Source organism: Bos taurus, chromosome 1 (assembly GCF_002263795.3).
Source record: "Bos taurus isolate L1 Dominette 01449 registration number 42190680 breed Hereford chromosome 1, ARS-UCD2.0, whole genome shotgun sequence".
NCBI lineage: Eukaryota > Metazoa > Chordata > Mammalia > Artiodactyla > Bovidae > Bos > Bos taurus.
The window spans coordinates 129,642,173-129,669,062 of record NC_037328.1 but is presented as its reverse complement, the minus strand read 5'-3'; the positions used below and the strand labels follow the sequence as shown (position 1 = coordinate 129,669,062).

At 46.6% G+C, this 26,890-nt stretch overlaps 1 protein-coding gene and 1 non-coding gene across 4 annotated transcripts in view; one reads left to right on the top strand and one right to left on the bottom strand.

The window, feature by feature from the left end:
* Window positions 1–17,407: 17,407 nt before the first annotated feature.
* Window positions 17,408–26,890, bottom strand: part of RBP2 (retinol binding protein 2) — a 31,399-nt gene continuing 21,916 nt past the window's right edge. For all 3 annotated transcript variants that reach the window (XM_010801560.3, XM_010801561.4, NM_001101259.2), the window contains 2 exons: window positions 19,173–19,274; window positions 17,408–17,662 (listed from right to left, as the gene is read on the bottom strand). In XM_010801560.3, coding sequence (XP_010799862.1) covers window positions 17,612–17,662; window positions 19,173–19,274 — 153 coding nt within the window. In that variant the 3' untranslated portion in view covers window positions 17,408–17,611. The remainder of the gene's footprint in view (window positions 17,663–19,172; window positions 19,275–26,890) is intronic.
* LOC112448321 (small nucleolar RNA SNORA33) lies at window positions 23,370–23,498 on the top strand. Its single transcript, XR_003036688.1, has one exon. It is a non-coding gene; the product is annotated as a small nucleolar RNA SNORA33 (small nucleolar RNA).

The following is a 26,890-nucleotide window of genomic DNA, read 5'->3' as shown; positions in this document are numbered from 1 at the left end:
CTTGATTTCCCTGTGCATTATCTTGTTTGATATGTGGGAAACAAGAGATTTCTACTATAATTTCTATGAATAGACTATGATTAAACAGTTGTCAGAAAATCAGAACAAAAGGGGATGCTTTGCACTGAAAAGGCTCACAATCAATGTTGAGAGGTCAGAATGGCATTTGTCATCCGAGACAAGTGAGTAGTGTTTCCATTTCTCCCTCTGGGTGATAGACTCTTATTTCCCACCTCTTCATCTCTGGATTTCAGCTCAATTAAACACCAGAGTCAGCCTGCTGACCTGGGCGGAAACACAAGTTGAGTACATTTGGCTCCTTCTAGCTTATTCAGAAGAGCAATTTGAATTTTTAAAAATAGTTAAGATGAGTGAACCAGCACTCCACATTGTTTTTTGGAGGGAGAGTCTGTCCCAGGCAGGGTATGGTGAAAATATTCCCTCTGAAGTCAGCTTACTCAGGAACCCAGCAAAACAGCTGTTCACTGGATCAGAGTTTTGGAAACATTTAAAACAAAGATTTCCAGGCGGCTCCGTGGTAAATAATCTGTCTGCCAATGCAGGAGATGTGGGTTCGATCCCTGGGTCCCAAAGATCCCTTGGAGAAGGAAATGGCAACCCACTCCAGTATTCTTGCCCATATAGTATGGGCAGAGGAAAATCCCATGGACAGAAGAGCCTGGCAGGCTACCTTCAGTCCAAGGGGTCACAAAGAGTTGGACACGACTGAGCATGCATGCAAAACAAAGATTATTTTATGGGAATTATTATATCAAAGCAGTGAACTCAAAGGGCTGAGTTCCAGTTCAGGTCCCAAGCCTGTAACCACGGAATCCAGGATTCACCAGAGCAAATAACATACCTGCACACAGTCCAGGCAATTTCTCTCTCAGAGGACAATATCTGCATTTTTTACTGAGGTTAGGGCTTCCCAGGTGGCTCCGTGATAGAAAATCCGCCTGCCAATGCAGGAGACCTGGGTTCAATCCCTGGGTCAGGAAGATCCTCTGGAGAAGGAAATGGCAACCCACTCCAGTATTCTTGCCTGGAAAATTCGACGGACAGAGGAGCCTGGTGCGCTACAGTCCATGGGGTCACAAAGAGCTGGGCAAACTGAGTGACAGAGCATGCATGCAGTGATTTAAAAAGATGGCTATACAAGTGAACCTAGATGTGTACCTAGCCCAAGGGCTTCAGAATTAAAAATTGCATGAAGGTCCAGGTGATAACCTTACAAGTTCAAGTCCCTCCACCAGGTAAATTTCACTTCCGTCCAGTGGGTGTGTGTCTGCAGGGGGGCTTGACAATACCTTGACCCTTGTCAACATCCTTGGTGTGGGAATTGGGGATTGAGGCGTCTAGGAGCAGTGTCTTGGGTTGAACATGATTAGGAAGTGATGACACTGATGAATCAACCACCATCAAATGGTCAATCATGGAGACTGAGCTCTTCAGAATTTTCCTCACATGGGATTAGTAACTTGGCCCATACTGTGAGTGATGTGTGTGTGTGTGTGTGTGTGTGCATGCATGCACACACATGCACAGACATTAAGTGGACCGAGAGAACAGAAATAAAAAATTCCAAACAATTAATTGCCCAATTAGCTGTCCTCACAATTATGGGAATGTGACATTTATTTAAAAACTCAATGATTGTTTAAATTAAATTGCCCATTTTGAAAGCATCCTCCTGGCTCAGTCGCCATGCCAACTGGCTCTTACAGCGGTGCCTTTGCTTTTGAGAGGCAGGCACAATAGTCTCCCTCACACCAAGCCCGGTCTGTTTTCTTAATTAACAAAGTTGAAACCAGGGAGGGAAAGGCCTGTGGTTGGGAGCTTGGGGTTCAGCTAGACTCTTCAGGGATTTCTCAGGCTTTGGAGCGGCCTGCCTGGCCTCTGAATCAGAGGAAATACTACAGGGGAAGGCAGGACCCGGCCAAAACGGGCTGATCAGGGATGTTGCTGTGCAATCAGCTGAAGATTTCTTTTCTCTTTTAAAAAAACTAAAAACTATGATTTGGCCACATCAGGTCTTTGGCGGCATGCAGGCTCTTTGTTGCAGTTCATGGGCTCAGTAGTTGTGCCTTGAGGGCTTAGTTGCCTTGTCAAATGTGAGATCTCAGTTCCTTGACCTGGGATGGAACCAATTTTTAAAGCACGGTGGTAAATGAGCAAAAATAAAAGACAAGTGAAAGTAAACAAAATCTAAGGTTCTAGAGAGCTAACAGCATTACTGATTGAGGTCTGGCTGGATTCTTGGCAGAATTTCCCATTGGCATTCAGAAATCCAGAAGGAGACAGAATTTGTAAACTTTCTCCCTCCTCTGTGTTTGCAGGTGTCTTGCTTGTAGACTGAACTGTTTGCTCACCCAGGGCCCATCTCTTGGATACACAAGAGCCTCAGGACTTTTTGGCATCCTTTCCCCCCTGCATCATACCCACCCATAAAGAGAGCATGACCTAAATACAAAGGGGCTGATTGTTCTCACATGTATCACTTTCACATCCCTGCACTCAGGGCAGAGGAGGGGTGGTCAAGATTCTGAAGGGCCCTGAGACCTCTTCAGGGAAAGCTCTGCACCCAGTGAACAATGAACAAATGCAAGCTTATGTGGCAGCGTGCTCCTCAAAAAGCCCCATTGGCCAACACTTCTCCTCTCCTGCACTATGAAATGTGCTGTTGATGTATAGGACGAACCAGCACTTGCTTAAGAGCAATGGGAGCTTTGGATTTGGGCTTACTGAGGGGTCTGCTGCTTTGCAGTTGGAGGCACTTAGACAGGTTACTTAAACTTTCTGAACAGCAGGGAGCCTTGTCTATAAAATGCGGACGAAAAATGGTTACTGAGTTATTGTGAGGACTCAGGAAGGGAATGGATGGGAGAGGCCCAGCACTGTGCCTCATATGTAAGTACTCACAAATGGTAGCCTTTACTATATAACATACTATTATATAGTATATTACTATTACTATATTACTATAAACTATTACTATATTACTATTCGTTTCAAAAGGATAGCTCAATGTCAAAGTTTTAACTCCAGAGAGGATCCATCAATCTACAGCCTTACACAGACCCTGGGGCCTGGAGGCCCAGACACAGGCCCACTGGGCCCACTCCGTGGTCCACCCTCCACATGGCCACCAGTAGGGTCTTTCTAAACATGGAGCTATAAAAACATGTCTTTTGTAGTACTTGAAGCCCTTCAGTGGCTGCCACTGACCCCAGGATAGGAGCTGGGGCTTCCTGCAAGATGGAGGGTTCCTCTGAGTTATGTGGACTCCTGGGTCTGGAGTAGAAGCAAGTATATGGGCCCAAGCGGGGAGCCTTCTCACTAGGGCAAGGGTCTGGGCCTTCATGCATCAGAGCCCAGGGTTCAATCCAGGTCTAGAGAAGACTCAGGAACAGAATGGGAGCAGAGATTTGGGGCAGGCATTCTAGGACCTAAGGCAGGCTGGCAGGAGGGGTGGCCAGGGTAAGAGCAGGACCTGAGAGTGACCGTTGATCCTGGGGGTGGGGGGTGGTGACCTTGCTCTGTCCCAACACCGTGTGACTGCTTTGCATCCTAGTGTGTGTGGAGAAGTGTGGCAGTTTCCAGCAGCACCTGGGATGGCTTCAGTGGCTAGTGGGAGAAAGACACCATCACTGCGGGCAGTTAAGATGTTTGAGTAGCAAGTCACAGGAACTCCAATTCAAATAGGCTTGAAGCATAAGGCTATTTGTTTTCTCACAATTTTAGAGGTACAGGTGGAACTGAGCAGGACCCCGTGGGGCTCCTGGGTGTGAAAGCCTTTCTGCTCCTCTCTCCACCCCTTCACCCCACAAAGTTTCTTTCTTTACAGGTAGGCTTCATTCAGACTTCTTGACCTTCCCTGAGTTCCAATGGGCAGGTTCAAACGGTTGTTAATCAGGAAGGGAGGGGATGTGGGGACACGAAGGAGGAAATAGTGCAGCCTTGGGGCAGGGTCCTGATTTCCCATCAAAGGATACACACAGCAGTATCTTTGAGTTGTTTTGCAGTTACTGAAACCCCTGTCAGGTAGGAAAAGTTAACTTGTGCTGCCCATAAGCATGCAGACCACAGAACAGTTGGAACCAGAAGGTTGATGATACTAACTCCCACTCATCTCACCACCAACCAATCAGAATAAGGTCCATGAACTGGTCACACCCTCTTTGAAACCATTTCTATAAAACTCCTCACTCCTCACTCCAGGTTGGGACACACATTTTTAAGGGCATTAGGCTGCAGTGTCTCCCTTTGCCTGGCAAAGCAATAAAGCTATTCTTTTCTACTTCATCCAGAACTCTGTCCTTGAGATTCAGTTTGGAGTCAGGATACAGAGGCCAAATTTCAGCTACACAGGCGAGGGGCTACAGGTGGCTCAATGACGTTGTCAAGAATGCAGGCTGTCCTTGTGTCTGGGCTCTGCCATCCTTGCTGTGGACATCCTCCCAAGATGCTTTTCTTCAAAATGGCTAGTCTCTGCCTTCTTGTGAGGGTGGGGGACGAGTGCAAGAGTCCCCTTCCCCAGTCATGAAATGTAAATCGTTTCAGCCTGACTGGGCAACTTAGGGTGCCCCAAAATCAATAAGTTTCCCTCTAGAGGTGAGTGGGTCCCAGAACAAACTTGAGACTGAACTAGGAGGGGCGCAGGGCAGAACTGTAGATTGGGTGGGCAAGCAACTCTCCAGCATGTCCTAACAGAGACATGCTTTACTGTAGTTCACGGGAAGCACTCCCAGAATTTTAGGACTATGACATCTTCTAGCTTCTTGAAGAGTGTTAGGCTATACCCAGGAGGCCTGCAAGAGCTGTCCAGCTTCAAGACCAAAGAAAGAGCCCAGAATTAGCAATAGAGATCTGAAGCAAGGACTTACAGCAACACCCCACTGTGTGCAGTGGAGGCAGGACATGGCAGCAGTTTCCGCTCCCCAGGGGAAGGGGAGATTGCCAGTTATAGGGGAATTGATGACAGGTGGGCTCATTAGTTACCAGGGAAACCAGCAGAGGGGCATGCTCCTCACAGCCTCTTTGATAAGAACAACCACTAGCTGGGGCCTGAGGCAAGCACTCAGGAAGGTCGATCCTGTGCGGAGGGTGTAGGTGTGGCAGGCACTAGTCAGGCAGGGGATGTCCGGAGAGAAAGAGAAGGGACATCTTGAGTGGCCTGATCATACAAAGACCCATGGCAACCTTGAGAGGTGGGCAAGGATTAGTCTACCTACTTGCCACAACAAGGCTCAGAGAGGTGAAGAAATGCATTCATGGTCACACCGGTAGAGAAACAGCAGCAGGTCTTTATTCCCCTCCCTGCCCACTCAGAGCTCATTTGTGATCTAGTGCCCCATGGAGGCCCAGAGATGTTGAATTTTTGCTGTGTATATGACTGGTACATAACAATGCCCTCTGGGACAACCCCATCACCTGCACATCCTAGAATTTTGGTGCTAGACTCATCCCAGCCCCCAGCCCTTAACCTTTAACCAGCAGCTCCCCATCACCCAGCTCTTCCTCTGCTTCCTACCCACAGGTTCTGCTTTTTCACATTTTCCCTTCCCACCTCTGAGTACCTTTGTCTCATGACTCCCCACTATCAGTTAATGACAAAGTCCTTATAGTGTGGGTGTGATAGGAAGGGGACAGGGAGGAGAGAGAAGCACATTCCTAAGCAGGGAGGCTGGGGCAGCTGCTCCCCACCCCCACTCCAGGCTATGTGGCAGTGAAGCCCATCTGAGCAGATCTGAGCCAATCTGTATGGGTGCTCCCAGCTGGACCATCAATGCCATCAAGGAGAAGACACTGACTCATCCATTAGAAGATGTGGTTCCTTCCATGAAGTTTCTCTGTTGATGTTTGGTACAAAATAAGGGATTGGAAACAGGACTTTGGACAAGCTGGTTTTCAAAGTACTCAAGGAGCAGAGTCCACCTGTGGGCTGGTGGGGCCTGATCTTTGTCACCTGGAGGGGTACAGGGAGATGGGTGTGTATGGCCTTTTCCTCCTTCTTATTCTGATGAGAGAACCAGAATCAGGGACTATCCATTCCACCCCCTTCCCTGTACCTTCCAAGTGCCACAGGAGGCTGCGGGCTCCTCTGGTCATTGAGACGTCCACCCTCCAGGTCAGTGAGTGCCTGGTTCTTTCAGGCTCTTTCTCTCCTTTTCCAAAGAGTCTCCCAAACTTGGATGGCCCTCATCAGGAATTTCTGGGCACTCTGGGGTTTCTCCTGCCTTTTGGATTTCCCGGGGCTGGAGCAAATGTGGTCCCCAGAGGAGCGAGGAGAACTGCATCTGAAGCTCGGCTCTGCTCTAAGCATTGGAGTGACCTGGTAAAAGTCACTTGACCCTCTTGGGCCTCAGTTTTCTTCTCTGCCGAGAGGATCGTGACACTACCTGCCTTTTCTTCCTGGTTTTCACGAAGATCGCACACAAGTATGAAAACGCTGCACAAACTGAAAGATGCTTCATGCTTGTCAAGTGGCCCTTTTAGTGACCCCAGTGCTCTCCCTTGTGATCCTCATTTGGAAAGAAGAACATGGGAGCGGGCAGCAAGTCTTCAAAGAGGAGGTTATTCTCCTTAAGCCAAACGTAATTGGGAAGCGTTGTGGAGCGAAAGTTGGGAAAATCTGAATTTGAGTCCCGGCGTCCTCATCACTAAGGCATCTTAGCAAGTCCCTTCTCTGGCTTCTAGCAGGGAAGGAGTGTCAGATGACCACTAAGTCACATCTTAGCTTCAGTTCTGTGAATTTTATTGAAATCCCTACCCTAACAGCCAGAGTTATAACCAGGTCCCAAAAGAGCTCTATTGAAGTATAATTAACATACAGCAAACTGCGGACCTGACTTCTGGCCAAGGGACTCGAGTTTTGACCATGGAAGGTCTTCTGTAGTCTCACCTGTTAGAGAAAATGTAGCCATGTCCCTGCAGATGCCTCTGCGGTCCCAGAACCTCACTCTGATTAGAGAAAGCAGCACCACATTTTCTAATTATCCCTGCAATTCTGACAAGGCCATTGTTCCTTGAGTCCAAAGGGATTTGAAGTTGTTCTAATCTGGCTGGGCTCACGTCACATGGCACGGGCTTTCAGATTTCCCGTTATTGGAAGTGCATTAACATTCCCCCAAGGTCTTAATGGGGCTAAGAGGGGTCTCCAGGCCTGCAACAGGGAGAGAAGGAACTCAGACAGGGCAAGCACTTAAAAATAGGAATTAGGGACTTCCCTGGCGGTCCAGTGGTTAAGACTCCGAGCTTCCCCTGCAGGGGTACGGGTTTGATCTCTGGTCAGCTTCCCTCATAGCTCAGTTGGTAAAGAATCTGCGTGCAATGCAGGAGACCCCAGTTCAATTCTTGGGTTGAGAAGATCCCCTGGAGAAGGGATAGGCTACCCACTCCAATATTCTTGGGCTTCCATTGTGGCTCAGCTGGTAAAGAATCTGCCTGCAATGCGGGAGACCTGGGTTCGATCCCTCAGTTGGGAAGATCCCCTGGAGAAGGGAAAGGCTACCCACTCCAGTGTTCTGGCTTGGAGAATTCTTGGGTCGACTCTTGAATCACAAAGAGTGAGACATGACTGAGCAACTCTCACTTTTCTTTCAGAGAACTAAGATCCCGCATGCTTCATGGAGTGGCCAAAAATAAATAAATACATACTTAACTTGTCATCTGATCTGAAGAAATCCTTTTTAAAATATAGGAACTAAATCTTGGAAGTCCTGACTCTGCAAAAAAGTAGGTCTTGTCTAACTTCCGTGGTCCCTGAGCGAGCCAAGAAAACAGAGGGGACGTGGGATGAGACAGACAGTGGCAACACCCGAAGCCCATCTGTGAAGCTGGGGTAAAGCCGATTAATCCTATACTTAGATTACAAGGAAAAAAAAAGCCTTCCAACTAATTCTAGATCATCACCCAGGGAATCGATCACTCTATGTCTGCTGAAAATAATGTAATAAGAAATAATGCTGCCAGAGAAGTCTCCATAAGACCAGCTTCTCATCCTCGGCATTTTTGGCATCTGGGGCCACAACACTTTTTTTGGGGGGGCTGTCCTGTGTGTTGTAGGGTGTTAGCATCCCTGGTGCCTTCTACCCCTAGTTACAACAACCAAAAAATGGTCTCCAGACAATGCTGAATGTTCCCTGGAGGGCAAAATTTTTCCTTTCTGGTTTTAAAAAATACTGCCATTTTATTCTTTAAAAAAAGGAATTACAGACTACTGTCTTAGATTTGTTGCCTGACTGTTACCTGCCAGGCTCTGGGTCACAGGCCTTACAGACAAGATCTTGTTTATCTGTGGATAGTAGATTATAAGGGCTTTTTATTTTCTTCTCTTATCATGCTTCCCTGGTGGCTCAGTGGTAAAGAATCTGCCGATGGAGGAGACTTGGGTTGCATCCCTGGGTCAGGAAGATCCCCTGGAGGAGGAAATGGCAACGCACTCCAGTATTCTTGCCTGGAGAATCCCATGGACGGAGGAACCTGGCAGGCTACAGTCCATGAGGTCCCAAAGAGTCAGACACAACTTAGCAACTAAACAACAACAACATTATGGAAAACACATAAAACAATAGCATCTTCTTTTTTTAACCTCACTGCCTACAAGATCTTAATTCTCTGACTAGGGCTCGAACTTGCAGCCCCTGCAGAGGAAGTACGGAGTCTTAACCACTGGACCACCAGGAAAGTTTTAGCAGCAGCATCTTCTGATTTCTCTAGTTAATTTGCAGGTTCTCCCTCTGCCTCCTGCCCCATCCAGTAAGGAGGAGGAGCAGCGTCAAGCAGGGAGAAGAGATGCCCGACTCTGTCACTTCCAAATCAGGAGTGTGCTTTTGGAATCCTTCTCAGCCTGTTTGAGCTGCATTTATAAATGTGGATAATGATGCCTGCCTTGCAAAGCTGTGAGGCCAAAAATGTGGGAGGAGGTAACATGGCTGCTTGGCTTCCCTCTGTCCCATCAGTGTCCGCCTGCTGGGCCTGGTAGATGATCAGTAACACTCCTGGAATGAATAGGTTGATGAAGAAAAATGTTTGCATCTATCACAGGCCCTGGCACCAGGGTGCCCGATGAATACTTCCTGACTGACCACGTCTGCGATGCAGACAGGCAAAGGGCAGAGGCAGCAGCAGGCATGGAGGCTACAGAGAGCAGTATGCAAACCAGAGCTGCCTCTGCCCTTGTCTGTGATCCAGGAGGATGCGAATGACAAAGAACACGAATTCCAAATCGCTAAGCAGTTACCAATTTGAAAAGTGCCACAAAGAAAGGGTTCAGAGGCACTCACACCCAACACTCACCTGGACACACGTAAGCAGATCTGCTAGAGCTGTGGTGTGGCCTGTGGAGTTATGGTGAGAGCCAAGGATCTGGGCTCCAGGGAAGTTTTAGAGAACTTTCCATGGTTTTTAAAGTTTAAAACAGTGAACTTTAATAAAACGTTTCCATTGAGCTTTTAAGTACTTAATAGGAGTTAAAAGTAAGGTGAATAAAATAGTCTGTTTTGTTTCAATTCAGTAAGTGCTTTCTTTTTATTAATTTCATCGTCCTTTAAGATTGGGGTTAAGGTTTGTCTGCATTTGGAAAAGGTCACGTTTGCCCAGAGAGTGATGGATGTCAGGAGCCAGGCACGGGAGATGCAAACAGGAGCCTAAGCTCTGTGAGGCTGTACCCAAAGCTTCCCCACCCCCACCATGCCTGGCTGTCACCCTCCCTGCCCTGCCAAGCCTTAGTTTCCTTTTGTGGAAAGTGGGGATGGAACGGCTGTGCAACGTTGTGTTGAGGATTAAGAGATCTACCTCCCTACGGAAAGCACCTGGCACACTTGTGGCACAGGAGGGGTCAGTTGATGATGACCCTCCCCCTCTTCCCTGTACTGCAGAGATGGCCTGAGTCAGACTGGAAGCTCCTGAAGGGCAGCGCCTGGGTGCCACTCCCCCTAGTGCCCCTCGTGCCCGCTTGCTCTCAGATGCCTTCCCCTCCTTTCCCTGTGCTGCTCTGCCTTGCAGGGAACTCCATTTCCCAGGCTTCCAGGCAGCAGGCTTTGGGCTACTTTCTACTTGTGGGAGGACTGATGGGAGATTGGAAGGTGGAAAGAAGAAGAAGACAGGGTGATTCTCCATCTCTTCTTCCATCTTCTGTTTTTGGCCTTCTCTGATAGCTCCTCCTGCTGTGGTCCAGCCCCGCCCGGCAGCTGGCTTCTGGCTTCTGATAACTATGTTCCTCCTGATGCATCCATCCCTGTACGTGGTACTGGCAGCTTCCTGCGATTGCCAAGCTTCTGGATGCTCCACATCTCCTACTAGGCTTCTAAGCTTTCCATCTTCTGTGTAAGCAATTCCCGGTACCAAATCCCCTTCATAAGAAATGCCTAGCAAGGCTGCTTCCCTCACAGGAGTAAACTGACTCATCTGTGTCTCCAGCCTCTGACCCTGGCAGGTGCTCACTAATCTCTTATTGGCAGAATGCATTTTCTGTTAGAATATTCTAAAAAAAGGTGGAATTTGACCATTTTTTCCAGGTTTTCTCCTTGGTGCCCCTTCACTTTCCATAACCTTGGCAATCCAAGAAGCATGAGGAGCAACTAAAGTGAGGCCAGCCCCAGAAAAATCTATGACCAAATCTTGGAAGTTCTTGAAAATTCTGTCTAGTTCATTTCTATTTCATTTTCTTAAGCCCCAGCTTTTCACTGCATCCATCTACATAACCAATGTAATCAGTGAGCCAAAATTAAATATCCCTAACCCCTGACCTTCTAACCAATCACAAATCATGAGTGAAAGGAGCCAGTTCAAGTGGAAAAATCAGTTCCAGGAAGCCTGCTCTGTACATCAGTTCTGTCAGGCTCTTTACAGAGGCGTGACCCAACTCCCCAACCGGGAGAATGCAAACAAGTCACTTCCAGTGACGTCTTGTCCACAGACTTAGTCTTGGAAGAGACATAGTGAATGTTAATTTAAGAAAAAGAAAACCTGATTTCAAATAACAAGGAAGAAATGGCCTTTGGTCTCCTGAGCATCCTACTGGGATGGATCTGGACATCAAGGAATGGGGAGAGCCACCCTGTTCCTGCCAGGGGCCACCTCCCCCAGGAAAGGTCTCTGACTCTGGTGACAGACCCACCTGGGTTCCATTTCTGCTCTATGCCTTACCAGAAGTGAAGTTCTGCGTGAGTGTTAGAGCCAGTCAGAGCTTTCCTCTTCTGTAAAATGGGATCCTCTGTCCTAATCTTAGAGAGTGTTCTAGCACTGATGAGGTACTTAACAAAAGTGGCCTGTATCCCCTCTCTGAACACCAATTAAGGACCCAGGTCTATTGAGCTTCTGTAAACATACCTGCTCTGTATTGACTTGCCAATTTCATTTAAATAAAACTTCCTATGCTTATGGCTTCCCAGGTGGTTCAGTGGTAAAAAATCCACCTGCAATGCAGATGCAGGAAACTCGGGTTCCATCCCTGGGGTTGGGAAGATCCCCTGGAGAAGGGAATGGCAACCCACTCCAGTATTCTTGCATGGAGAATCCCACTGACAGAAGAGCCTGGCAGGTTACAGTCCAGGGGGTCACAGAGAGTCCGACGTGACTGAAGTGACCGAGCACGCACTCATGCTTCAGGGTGTGTGTAGGGGGAACAAAACTAGAGAAAGTCTCTGGGGTGTGTCTCAGCTGCTGCTCTGCCTGGTTAGTCAAGGTTGTGTCTGCATCTCTCTGCCCTTACTCAAGGTGAACCGGGGCTCCATCCCAAGTCCCTCCTCCTCTCTCCTCCTCCCCCTCCTGCCCCATCTTCTCTTATTCTCCTCTTCCCTCCCCTCCCTCTGCCCTTCCCCTCTCCTCCCTCTGCCCTTCCCCCTCCCCTCTCCCATCCTGTCCCCTCCTTTCTCTCCCCCCTCTCCCTCTCCTCCTCTCTGGCCTCCCTCCTGGTGTCATCATCACTTCCTGGCCTCAAAAGTGTCTTTGCAGCCTGGCCCTCTTTCAGCCCCAGCCCGGCCTCCTGACCCAGCAGGGAGGTAAGGTGTAGGGGGTGGCACTTGGCCACTGGAGCGTGGCAGTGGGTAATGGGAAAGGCACATGCGCTTTGCAGTCACTGCTCTGTCAACGTCCTTTGCAGCAGGCCTAACCCAAGCCCACGACCTTCTTTGGCCCTCTCTCCCCTCGGCTGCTAAGCTGCATTGAGGCTCCTTCTCCCTCTTCCCCAAACTCACACCATCCTGTGGCCTCACTTCCTCTCAGAGCTTCGTGCAACCACCACCTAGTACAGGGGCCCCTCCCAGCCTCTCTCATCTTCCTCGCCTGCATCCTAAAACCACCCCCTGGCCCTAATATGGGTCCCTCATTGCTTCTTCATATGAATGACTTATTGCAGCAGCCTGAGTCCCTTTCCTCACCTCCATCCCTCCTGCCAACAGTGGCCGAGCATCACTGCTGCCTATGAGTTGAATCACATCACTTGGCTCTCAGAAGCCTGCACTGACCCCCATGATGCTCCCACTGAGGCCCAGCAAGGCCTTCATAACCTACCTTGGTTGAGAAACTACCTTCTTCACCCAGCTCCTCACTTACCATCACAGGTGGATGTGGCGCGACCACCACCCCAAGCCCTCGCTGCCTTTCTGCCTCCTGCTTCGGCCACTTCCTTCTCTGCTGTGCCCTGTCCCCATCATCCACCATCATCCTCCAGGGCCTGAATGCCTCCCCTGTCACATACCGGCTCCAGAGTGTGACATCACTTCTGTTACAGGGCTCAGCCACATGGGCAGCAGTCCTGATTCCACACAGCAGAAAGAACTGTGTGGGTGGTTCACATGACCTTTGGCCACCTGCAGAGATGGGCCTGGCTTTTGCTTGATAGTGTGTATGTAAAGTGAATCAATCATGCTTCCCTGAACAAGGTAGTGTTTGTCAATGTGCTTGCCAAGCACCTGTGGGTGCTCACCTGGGGAGCTTATAACAACGCACATTTCTGGACTGTGCCTGAGACCTTAGAGCCAGAATCTTGAAAGGGAGGGGCAGGAATCTGTGTTTCTAATCAAAGTCTTCCTGGTGATCTTTACTTGGAGGACTATAGTCAGAATCTTAGGGTTAAAGCTTTTAGAAATCAAATAATTTTAATGAAGGGGATCACTTATTATATATGTACATATAAATATGTGGAACTGGGATGGAGAATGTGTATACATACATGTGTGTGTTAGTCATTCAGTCGTGTCTGATTCTTTGTGACTCCGTGGATTGTAGCCCGCCAGGTTCCTCTGCCCATGGGATTTTCCAGGCAATAATACTGGAGTGGGTTGGGGTTGCCATTCTCTTCTCCAGGGGATCTTCCTGACTCAGGGATTGAACCTGGGTCTCCTGCATTGCAGGCAGATTCTTTACCATCTGAGCTGCCAGGGAAGTTCATATATCTATATACATCTGTATATTTATACACACATATTTGTCCCTTAGTTTTCATGGGATTGATTCCAGGCCACCCATGGAAACAAAAATTTGGAAATGCTTATATCCCTTATATGAAATGTCATAATACAGTTGACTCTCCACATCTGCAGGTTTTGAATCCATGAATCCAGCCAACCACTGGTCTAAGTTTGGATAATAGTGATATTGGCTGTTGTTTCAGTCACTTGCCAAGATCTTACTCAATCCTGACTACTCCTCATGAATCACAGTCCATATTCCTCACTTTGCTGATAGACAGAGGTTCAGAGAGGAGAAGTAACTGCCAGACTGTCACACAGCTACAGGGAGATGGGGCAGGATTTGATCCAAGGGCTGACATGTAAGTCCACACTGAGCCACTTGGCAGCGCTGCTCATTTGTGAGCTGAGGTTTTCATGTGACAAGTTCTCTTTAACTTTCAAGATTCAGCTCCCAGGTTTACAGTTAACCCCAGCCTTATAGTTAACCCCAGCCTTATAACAACTTTGAAGGCTGGGGTCCTGAAAGTCTGGGAATCTTTCCCACCAGCGTAACCCCTTCCACTCTGTCCCCAGACAGCCTTGTCAGTACCAGGGCGAGGCAATCCTGTCATGATTTGGTTTTCAAATAGGCTGAAAGAACAGAAACAAGAGGCAGGCAACTTCCTCTACCTCACTCACAGTGAGTGCAGGACTGGGCGACTAGCCAAGGTCCCAAATATTTCCCCTGGCTTTAATATAGGCACCTCTAGGGACTTCCCTGGTGGTCCAGTGGTTGAGACTCCACACTCCAATACAGGGGACATGGGTTTGATCCCTGCTCAGGGAACTAAGATCCCACATGCTGCATGGTGTGGCCAAATAAAGTTAAAGCATAAATAAATAAAATCATAAAACATAGATAAAATGGGTACCTCTCATTTGACCATTTCTGATGAGTTCAGATGCATTTTAGTTGAAAAAGAATGATCAGTAGCATGAATACTGCCACAGCAAGTCTTTCACACCATATGTAAAGTAATTCAGTTACTCTCCATTTGCAGGAAAAAAATATACTGAGAAAATCCCACTTGGGAAATGAGGGTTTTAAATGAAGTCATTTGTCCTCTCTCATTGAGTGCAGATGTACAGTGTTTCCAAAACACCCTGTGGACAGGAAACACTACAGGGTGAAGGGAATGCTGGGGTTTAAGGTCAAGCTTCTTGGCTGAAGGCCTTTGCAGGGCTTTAAAGACACTAATTCTCACTCTGCATTCCCAAGAAGAGGATGTAGTTCTCAGCAGTTCTGAAGTTCATTTGACCACGAAGATTTGCACAGAATCTTGGGGGGCTACCATTCCCTAGAATACACTTTGCAGAAACTAGGATCAAGAATTACTAATAAATATAAGTAATATATAAGTAATTCTCAACCATGGGGAGAACTCCCACCTCCCCTGGGTCCCTAGCCAGCGTGAAGCTCCATGGGTCACTTCCTTGGACATCACATGGCTTTGGGGGAGCACAGATTGCCAGCAGGCCCATGTCACAGCCTCCTGTCACAAGGGCTTGAGCCAAGACTGACCCTGGGTCACTCAGGCAGCTGGCAGCCTTTCTCTCCATCCCCAAACCCATTTAGGATGTTTGGGATCAATGATCATTCAAATCATACCAGAGTGTGCTAACACTACATGCTACCCCTCCTGGCATGAGCCTACTTTTCAAAGGCAAGGCTTGTCTGATTGTGAGATCCTCATTACTGAGGAGTGAGGAGATGCCTTCCCAGGACCCCACGAATGATCCACCTTAAATCCATCCCTGTTAACTACTCTGCTGTTTCAGGTGCACTATTCCACTTGTGTACCGCTCAGAGTAACGAACCTAATGTTCTGGAAGCACCAGAGGCCTTGGAGGAGCTGACCTCTTGCTATTTAGCATCCACTCATCTGGACCCCTGGGGTTGTGGAGGGAGTAACTCTACATAATGACTAGAGCTAGGAGAGCCCTTACACATTCCAGGTCCTGTTCTAAGCAATCTGTTTGTATTAACTTACTTAATCCTCACAGTGACCCATCCCAGTGGAGAAGATGTTATTTTTATCTTCTCCATTTTATGGAGGAGGAAAACAAGGACAGAGAGTCAAATGATCTGCCTATGGTGACCCCGGTAAGAAGTGGCGCAATAGGACCTGAACTCAGGTTACCTCGCAGAGCTTCGTGACCTCTCTGCCAGCGTGCTGGTCTGCCTGGAGCTGTAGGGCAAAGGGCTGACCTGAACCAAGAGCAGCTGGTACTGCAGACCTGCAGAGGCTTTTAGAGGTAGTTCCACTCAGGCTCTTCCAGGGAAAGAACAAACTGGAAGGCATATGCTTCTTAAAATAGAATCTTGAAGACATAGATGTGCTATCCAAAGGAATGAATCTCAAATAGGCAATGTCCAAGAATTAATAGGGGCTGCTGTGTTGGTCAGAGAATGTTTCCAGGTAAAACAACCCCACACAGAAACTAACAACAAACAAACAAGGCTAAACTAAACTAAAAACTAGACAATAACAAAAGCTTCATAGAAAACCACCATGTAGCCAATCACTTACGCTTATGAATAAAACTGACAGTTCTAGAAATAAATGGGAATAGACTAAAGGGTTTCAAAGAAGAGGAGTGATTTTTGATTTTGGTTTAATGCCAGCTTTCAAGGAAGGAAGACTGTGTCTGTTACTGTTACACACTCCTGTTTAAAACTCATATAGATGTCTTTTTTTTTTAATGCTCAAAATTCTCCAAGACAGGCTTCAGCAATACGTGAACCATGAACTTCCAGATGTTCAAGCTGGTTTTAGAAAAGGCAGAGGAACCAGAGATCAAATTGCCAACATCTGCTGGATCATCGAAAAAGCAAGAGAGTTCCAGAAAAACATCTATTTCTGCTTTATTGACTATGCCAAAGCCTTTGACTGTGTGGATCACAATAAACTGTGGAAAATTCTGAAAGAGATGGGAATACCAGACCACCTGACCTGCCCCTTGAGGAACCTATATGCAGGTCAGGAAGCAATAGTTAGAAGTGGACATGGGACAACAGATTGGTTCCAAATAGGAAAAGGAGTACGTCAAGGCTGTATATTGTCACCCTGATTATTTAACTTCTATGCAGAGTACATCATGAGAAACGCTGGGCTGGAAGAAGCACAAGCTGGAATCAAGATTGCTGGGAGAAATATCAATAACCGCAGATATGCAGATGACACCACCCTTATGGCAGAAAGTGAAGAAGAACTAAAGAGCCTCTTGATGAAAGTGAAAGTGGAGAGTGAAAACGTTGGCTTAAAGCTCAACATTCAGAAAACTAAGATCATGGCATTCAGTCCCATCACTTCATGGCAAATAGATGAGGAAACATTGGAAACCTGTGGCTGATTTTATGTTTTGGGGCTCCAAAATTACTGCAGATGGTGATTGCAGCCATGAAATTAAAATATGCTTACTCCTTGGAAGGAAAGTTATGACCAACCTAGACAGCATATTAAAAACCAGAGACATTACTTTACCAACAAAGGTCCATCTAGTCAAGGTTATGGTTTTTCCAGTAGTCAAGTATGAATGTGAGAGTTGGACTGTGAAGAAAGCTGAATGCCGAAGAATTGATGCTTTTGAACTGTGGTGTTGGAGAAGACTCTTGAGAGTCCCTTGGACTGCAAGGAGATCCAACCAGTCCATCCTAAAGGAAATCAGTCCTGGGTGTTCATTGGAAGGACTGATGTTGAAGCTGAAACTCCAATACTTTGGCCACTTGATGCGAAAAGCTGACTCGTTTGAAAAGACCCTGATGCTGGTAAAGATTGAGGGTGGGAAGAGAAGGGGTCGACAGAGGATGAGATGGTTGGATGGCATCACTGACTGAATGGACATGAGTTTGGGTGAACTCCGGGAGTTGGTGATGGACAGGGAGGCCTGGTGTGCTGTGGTTCATGAGGTTGCAAAGAGTCGGACAAGACTGAGCGACTGAACTGAACTGAACTGAAAGAGAAAAAAGATTTATTCAGGGAGGAAACACACTCCATAGACATAGTGTGGACCATCTCAGAAGTGGGAGAGGCCCAGATATCTTAATAGGCTCTGTCAGGACCAGGGGGGTCCCCATGGCTGCTCCCCAGTGCTGGCAGAGAACCCTTCATGGCGAGCATGGAGTGCATGCTCAGCAGGCCCTCCTCAAACCATCACTTCTTCTTGAACACTTGACGGCATACCTGGTCGCCGCACGTCAGCTCCTGCAACACCAAAAAGCAGGTGAGCGACTAACAAGCGAGGCCTTTCTTCCACCCACCCCCAGCCCTCTGGGTGTCTGAGTCGGAGAGGAGGGGAGCTGGAATAAAGAGAACAGTTAGTCATTCCAGGCAAAGAGCATTTCAGAGACCAAATCAGCTGGCGTGCCCTGCAGGTAGCAGTAATTTGATTTTGACACTTGAATTGAGCTTGAACAGCTATAAAAATGAAAAATGCAAAGAAATTACCCTCTTGGGCGGGATTTCTCCTACTCTCATCATTAAAGCAACATTGCTTAATTTACAAAAGGCAGCAAAGCCACGGTGAAGGGAAGGATCTGAAAGGGGAGTGTTTGGAAGGCCTGGTGAGGGGTTTTCTGGCCTCTGGTAGGTTGGGCTGTAGAGGGACTCCTCCAGGCCTGCCTGGGTAAAATAGATGCTGCCTTTCATCTGGACAGAGGGAGTCCCCACGCCTTACCCACATCTCATGACCCTTTGAGGGGAGAGGAAAAACACAAGTGTGGGACAACTACAAAAATCTTTCCAGTTGACAATGAATCCATTGTCTTAGCCACAGGGACCACCAGGGTTTGTACTACAATTAAAAAAATCTATCATCCAAACCAGAGCATGTAGGGAAAACCATCGATGGAAAACATGGTGACTCCCTCCCATTCATCACTGGTTGACATTGCCTCTGAAATAAAGATCTCAGGTGAGGCAAGACTGGCTCTGAAGGACACCCTGTGACCTGAATACTGACGCTGGAGGCAGGTATCTGCCTGACTCTACAGGTGAATGAATGAACGAGTGAAGAGCCATCCACTGAATGAGTCATTCAGTTAACAAATGAGTGACTGAATGCATGAAGGAGTGAAAGATTTTTCACTCTTTGAATGTTGGATGCATCAATTTTAAAGACTGAAGTGTGAAAAATTAAGCTATCTAGACAGGCGTAATTTATTTAAGGAAATCAGCAATCGTTCCAACTGCTCTGTTCTGGTGCCAAATTAACATAAAATATTTTGGGATCAGGTGGATGTACCTTAGGATGGGAGGGGAGTGCCTGTCGTCTACAGGCAGTTCCCAGGCCCAGCGGCCCGCAGTACAACTTGTCCCCACGACATCCCACCCCTATGGTGACCCCGCTCCTCCGAGGCTCACATCACTGAGGCCTGGTCTCAGCCTCCTCCAGGGCCTCTTAATTCTGTGCCTCACATTTCTCCCTAGCTGGTCTTTAACAGACTCTCTACATTTCTCCTTGGATTTCAGCTTCCTAACTCAGCATTTTGAACTTTCCTTTTAATTGCAGCCATTCACAGAAATAGCCATATAGAGTTCCTCCTGGAGTCCCCTGAGCCAGAAAGGAATGACTTTCTAACTGTATGACCACACTTGTTTGGCTGGTGCTTAGGGGAGGAGGGAGGGCCATTTTTCTTGTCAAAGTGCATGGCGAGGTGAACCAGCAGTTGACAAAAGCACAGTAGAGGGGAGCTAGGTGGACCCTGAGACTTACCAGATACAGCTTGTCCCCCTCAACCCACTGCTTCCAGCCTCGGTTCTCCTTTTCCCCCTTCTGCACGCACACAAGGGCATCACCTTCCCAGACGACCAGAGTCTGCAATGAGAGGTTTCCAGGCAAAATCAAACACATGGTCTTGATGGGGACTGAACGCAAGTAACCCGCAGCTGTAGACCCTGCAGCCACTCTCGGGTGCCTGTTTGGCTCCAGGGCAGAGCCCTCAAGCCACAGCCATGCCAGCATCACCCTCCCTACCCCGCCCCAGACTCCTTTCCACACACACTCTTCATTCCAGCCAGACCGGCTAATCATGGCTAGTTCTGTTCTCTTGGAAAGATTTCTATTCTTCCATTTTACCATGTGGTAAAGACAGTATTCTAGATCAGTGGGGGAAAATGATGATGAATTTAACTATGCTGCCATGTAAATTTTCTGGGAGGGAAAAATACCCCAGTGTCAACAGATACATAACAAACTGGGAAAAGTAGTTGTAACTCATATCAGACAAAGACCTGATTTCCTTATATGCAAAGTGAAAGTGAAAGTTGCTCAGTCATGTCTGACTCTTTGTGACCCTGTGGACTATACAGTCCATGGAATTCTCTAGGCCAGAATACTGGAGTGGGTAGCCTTTCCCTTCTCCAAGGGATCTTCCCACCCCAGGGATTGAACCCAGGTCTCCCGCATTGTGGGCAGATTCTTTACCAGCTGAGCCACAAGGGAAGCCCTCCTATAAATCAATGAGGCGAAGATCATTAATCTAATAGGAAATTCAACACAGGACACCAAACCAACAACTTATAAGGAGAAAAAAAAACACCCTAAGAGCCTATTATACAGAGTGAAGTAAGTCAGAAAGATTAAAATAAATATCATATGTTAACACACACACACACACACACACTCACACACACACACAGGAATCTGGGAAGATGGTGCTGATGAACCTATTTGGAGGGCAGCAGTGGAGACGGAGATGTAAAGAACAGACTTGTAGACATAGGAGGGGAAGGAGAGGGTGCGACAGACTGAGAGTAGCATGGAAACATACATCACCATGTGTAAAATAGATAATCAGTGGGAGTTTGGCTGTGTTTTGCAGGGAGCTCAAACCCGGTGATCTGTGACAACCGGAAGGGTTGAGATGGAGTGGGAAATGGGAGGGAGGTTCAGGAAAGAGGTGATATATGTTTACCTCTGGCTGATTCATGTTGATCTATGGTAGAAACCAACACAATATTGTAAAGCAATTGTCCTCCAATTAAAAATAAATAAATTTAAAGTACAGGCAAAAAAAACAAAACCAAAACCAAAACCACCCTAGCAGGTGGCTTTTAAACATAAAAAACATATTCAACCTCACTTACAATAAGAGAGATGCACATTTTAAGGTTGTTTGTTTTTCAGATACAATTCATCCTGTGGTCAAAGATCAAAGAGTCTAATAACACATTGAGTTGGAGGGGATGCTGAGAAACATGGGCCCTCATACAGGGCCAGTGGGTATATAAATCGGTATGAATCTTTTTGAGGGCAATTTTACATTACCTTTGGAAATATAACATTGATCTAGAAATTCTACTTCTGGGAATTCTCCCTGCAGGAAACACATTGGAGGACTGCCCATTGGAGGGCAAGAATAAAGGCAGGGAAACTCCCTAGTTAGCAGGGGGCTGCACGGATCACTCCAAAGTTAACCTTGTCATCCAGAACCAGGAGGTGGACTTTCCCTTGGTCTTGGGTTTTCTCCAGGCAGCCCTGCTGACCAATTAGCACAGAGAAGGTAGCAGAGATGCAGAGCTTGTGATGGACAACCTGGCTGAGTTGACCAGCGGGTTGGAGATGCCACAAAAGGCTCCAACCTCTTATTAAATTTATATATTTACAAAGTTCACATCCCGCCCCACTTCTCCTCCTTCTTTTCCCTCTTTACCGTCTTATTACTTGCCTAAGGACAATCTGTGCTATCCCTAAGTGGTCCTCCAAGCCACCCACCTCTGTGCCCACATTAGGCTTGCACATGAAGTGATGATATCATTCCCATCCAGGCAGTGGTGGTGTGTAGGTACTGCCATTCTTCAAGGATGACCCTGATGTGAGCTGGTTTTCTTCCAAGTATGTGCAAACCATATTATACCTCTATGAATGATATTATGCTAAGGACCAGACATTTATTTCCCCTCTATCTTGCAAACCCAGTTGGTGATAAACAAATCTGTGTGTTTATTTTAATTCACTGTCCTTGCAACTTCAGGTCTATCTTTTTTTTTGGTAGAAATCTGTTTTCTACAGATTGTTAAGTCTACCTATTTCTAAAATAATATTTGACCTTGACCAAATTAAATATTTTATGTACAATTTTATTTCTCCTTATTTGACTCCTCAGCCCATCATAGCATTGTTTGTTACAGCAAAGGCCTGGAAGCCTCATAAATCCCATCAGTGCGCGACTGGTTAAATATAGTGTGGTTCCTCCCTGTTCTGCAGTCCTTGGAAGGAGGAGGCAGTTCTATATTATGGAGAAGCACAATCTCCATAGTGTATAGTTTAAGTTAAAGAAGCAAGGAGGAAGGCCATGTACATGAAAGAAAGAGGGATTGGGGATGCATGCATATGTTTTGAATATGTTCTCTGCAAGGAGGCAAGAAAATCTTTAATAGTGGTTGTCCCTGGGGAAGGAACTGAGGGGCTGGGGGCCAGGATAGGAAGGAATTTCACTTTTTAGTGTTTAATTTTTTTTTAATGTGTATATATATTAATATTCCCCCAATTAATTTAGCGATAAAATTTTACATGTTTAATAAAGAAAATATATCTCTTCTTCCTTCAGGGCCATCCCAAGCCTCACATTTTTTAATGTCTTAGAGAAACTTAATTCATAGGTTGTTCTTTTTGTCCTTTTGGAAGGAATTTATTATCTGGAATATTCCAGAGATTCCTCCCAAATAGACAAGAAAGGACTCACATCTTCTGTTTGGGCAAGGACAGTGTCTTCTAGTCCCCCAGCCCATATTGTCTTACACACCAAGGACACCTAATGCATGTTGACTGAAGGAATGTCTGTCTCCAATAGACAATAAACTTCATAAAAGAAGAGGCCATGGCAGCTGTTCATTTCTTCAGCCCCAGACTCAGCATAGTCATCAGCATATAGGAGGTCCCTGAGAAGCACTGCTGAATAAGTCTGTGATTAAATGATTTTGTTGAAATGGAATCTTGAGGATAAATCCACATGGGGAAATAAATGAGCATGTGTATATGTTTTTCACTGATAGTTCTTGACAGTGTCTTAGTCATCCCGCCTTCTTGCTTTAGTTCTGGTATCACCGGAGTGTACACGGGTCCATTAACATGGACACTAGATGGTAATTGTCATCTACTTGTCTGTTACTTCAAGAGGCTGTGAGATTTTTGAGGGCAGGAAAGGGGGTCTGATTCATTATTTATCAATAGCTCCCAGGCCTCACAGGTAGTAGGGGCTTAACAAATTTGTGGAAGGAACAAAGGAGAAAAATGTTGGCGCATGAGGGCTTGTCCCAATGTCTTCTTTTAATAACTCATGTTAGGGAACAAGATTAACTAAAAGTTATTCTGACCCCAGAGTAAATTGGTTACTAATGAATTGTGGTAATACCTATAATACTGTAGCTACACTCCTACATGAAGCAAACAATCAGAAGGGAGAAGAAAATGGTTATAGGAACTAAAATGCCACCACTCAATTTGCTTTTAGTTGGTGTCCTTTATCCATGCATTGGAAGAGGCTTTAAAAAGAGATTCAATTGCCTTCACAGATCTTGAGTTTGAGGAGATGGATATAAGAGCGGAAAACCACTGGTTCTGGGCCATGCAGAAGAGGGAGAGTGGTGTTCCATGAAGATGAAGAGGATGACTTGTAGGAAATTAGAAAAGGCAGTTGGCCTCACACTGCAATTTCCCCATCACCGTGTCCAAAGTAAAGTCATTCAGTCATGTACGACTCTTTGGGAACCCATGGACTATAGGCTATGAGGCTCCTCTGTCCATGGAATTTTCCAGGCAACAGTACTGGAGTGGGTTGCCATTTCCTTCTCCAGGGGATCTTCCTGATCCAGGGATTGAACCTGGGTCTCCCACATTGCAGGCAGACACTTTACCATCTGAGCCACCAGGGAAGCCCACAAAGTTAACACCATTAAAAACAGCCCATGATAGCCAGTCAATGAATCTGCTTACCTGAATGTGTTTCTGCAGAAACACGTTTAGAAAAAGCTGGCAAAAGCCATGTTATGAGACTATAAGACACTGAAGTCATTAAGGCCCCTGAAAATGGCCACAAGAAAACAACAATAACAACAACCTTTTGTGGTAAATTAGATACAGGTATTGTGTCAATGTTAAAGAAAAAAATGTGTATATACTAGAAAGAGTAAGAACAAATGATAAAGCAAATGAGGCAAAATGTCAACAATTGGTCACTCTTGGTGAAGAGTGTACAGATAGTCTTGGTTATACTCTTGAAACTTCTCTGTAAATTTGAATCACTCCGAAATAAGTTTTATTTAAAGGAAAGTAACAGCTCTTTAAATTATGAGCAGTGAAGGACACTATTAGCATGTTAAAACCCTCCCCAGTACATCTGTTCTCTTCTAAGCGGCAGTTCTGCCTCCTGCCTCCCCAGGTAGGGCCCCTCCTGCAGAGTCGGTTTTCCCTGGGCTCTCATGGGTCCTCTCAAAATCATGACTCTAACCACCATCTTTATATCTGTTTTCTTTACCATTATTTTTTAATCGAGATATAATTCTGATAAGATAAAATTCAGCCTTTTATAGCATATGATTCAGTCATTTTTAGTATATTCACAGGGTTGTAAGGCCATCTCCACTAATTAAATCTAGAACATTTTCATCAACCCCAAAAGAAACCCAGTGCTATGCTATGCTAAGTCACTTCAGTCGTGTCTGACTCTATGCGACCCCATAGACAGCAGCCCACCAGGCTCCCCTGTCCCTGGGATTCTCCAGGCAAGAACACTGGAGTGGGTTGCCATTTCTTTCTCCAATGCATGAAAGTGAAAAGTGAAAGTGAAGTCGCTCAGTTGTGTCTGACTCTTAGTGACCCCATGGATTGCAGCCTAACAGGCTCCTCCGTCCATGAGATTTTCCAAGCAAGAGTACTGGAGTGGGGTGCCATTGCCTTCTCCAAAGAAACCCAATACCTGTTAGTAATGGCAACCATTAATGTCTCTACAGATTCACCTTTTCTAGACATGTCGTATAAATGATACAATATGTAGCCTTTTGGCTTTGTCTTCTCACTTAGCATAACAGTTTCCAAGTTTATCCATGTTATAGTACGTGTGAATGCACTTCATTCCTTTATATGGCTGCATGACATTCTGTGGCGTGAACATCAATTACTGCTTCTTAGTTTTGTTTTACTTTGGATAGCTTGTGTATTTTATTTTTTAAAACTTTTTGTTTTATATTAGAGTATAGCCAATTAACAGTGTTGTGATAGTTTCCAGTGGACAGCAGTGGGACTCAGCCATACCTATACATGTATCCATTCTCCCCAAAACTCCCTAGCTTGTGTATTTTTGATAGAGCTTTAAATTCTCAGAAATAAGTAAGTGTAGGAAGCTAGTAATGTATACAACCCACAGGAAGGAAGAAGGCGGTCCCTGAGTTCCTCAGAAAAGAGTCAAATGCATGATCAATGTGGTTTCATCACTCCTGTCCTTGGACATCACAGAACTGGGCCCTGCAGGGCCCTGAAGGGCCTCTGCTGCAACCCTACCCCCAGCCTCTTTCCTCCAAACTGCTGGACGAGATTTTCAGAGGGGCTCATGCAAATGACCAAGGAGTTAAGAAAGTGATGTCCTAGATCCTGGAGATTAAGAGGACGAGGAGTAGAGGAGCACTACACGCAAACGTGCACATGCATACAGAGCAATTTCTGCGTGCACTCGGGTGTGCTATCAAGCGTGAGCAATAGAAATTAATCAGAGACTTAGACTCACCCACTTTCTCCCCTCCCTCTTCAGCTAAAGGGTTGTAGTTAGGTTACAAGAAGAAGGTAGTGCTGAGGGCACCTGCTCTGTTGTATTTCTCATGGGAACAGCCCATGCTGGAGGCTGGGAAAACTGTCTGGGTACTTCTCAGCCCCTCCCCATTGTGTGTGTGTGTGTGTGTGTGTCTGTGTATGTGTGTGTGTGTTATGTATGTTTATCAGCCCTGGGTTTTTGCTGCAGGCAAAACATCAACCAGAAGTGAGAAAGGAGAATTATCTCTCTCTGCAGGGCTAAGAGCTGACCTGGGAGAGAGGATGGATGGCTCTCAGAGGGGACAGTGTGCGGAAGGGAGAGGCAGAAGGGTAGGCATAATCAGATGGAGTCCTTTAAGAGTCATGAAGGATCAAAAGGACATGATCTATTTCAGCAAAAGTGAGTTCTTCAACATCAAAGGTGATAAAAGAATGAGTCAGAGGACAGGCCTGCTTTTCAACAGCCCACACCCAAAACTGAGAAGTGAGGGGAAAATGAATCATTTAGAACTGATTAGGTTAGAACAGCAGAGGGATGCAAAAATCCTGAGACAAATCTTCCTATCAGTTCTGGTGTCTGATGATTTGGCCTTGCAGCTACACAGTTCAGAAAAGCCTTGAAGATCCAGCAAACCCTGGGGGAGTGATTCCACAAGGACTGAGCTTCGGGTCTCCTGCCAAGACTGCTCTGATGGAAACATTTCCAAAGTGCTTTCCATTTCCCACTTTTCTTCAGCAGGGGCATTAAACGCCATTCAACCCAGACTCAATGGCTGAGATGATCAATGTCTCAGGACAACTTGATTGAGAAATAAAATATTGCTTTTTTGGCTTTAGAGTCGTCCTCAGAGAATGATGACCTCTTTTCCTCCACATGCCAGGAGAGGAGCCAGAGCTCTGGGGGAAGAGTTGAGATCTGCAACTTTGAAGGAGCTCCTGGAAGCACCAGAAAGAGTGGGACTCTGGGGTGAGAGGTGCTTACAGGGAAAGGGGAAGCACAGGCTGGTGGGTCCTGCTTCCTTGTGACCCTCCAAGAGGCTGGCTCTCTGTGGAGGTGAGAGCATGGATAACTGGGCACAGGAGCCTTAGTCCAGCTCTCCTCAGCTTGGGAGTCAAGAGAGAGGTCCTGGTGGCCGCACTGGCAGAGAGGGAGTGGGTACCATGAGGCTTCAAGCTGCCCACTCCTGTATGAACTGCACGGGCTTGTGCTGGACTGTGCAATCTCAGGGCACTTGTATGATGCTAAGATTTGGGTGTGGGCACCCTTAAATTGGATTTCTCCTTATTTGTGTTTGTTGGGACTACCCACATGCAATTAGATTTGGAAAACCAAAGACGTTCACACTGATTGTGAGTGTGGACATGACTGAGATTGGATTTCTCCCCATTTGTGTTTGTTGGGACTACCCAGGTAATTGCATTTGGAAAACCAAAGACATTCACACTGAGCATGAGCGTGGACAGTACAAGAGTCAGTCACTGGGCTGTGATACCATGAGGTGACACAGGAGGAGAGAAGGACCTGCTGTTGGCCTCATGTTCCCCACCACCACCCCACTTCTCCCTGCTACTACCAATTTCTGCCTTATTCCTGAAGGCCCCTTGGGTGAGGGCCTGCCTCTTCTGCAGACTCCAGTTCTCAGGCTTGAAGATCACTTCCCACTCTGCGCTCAGTCGTCTGCTTGCCT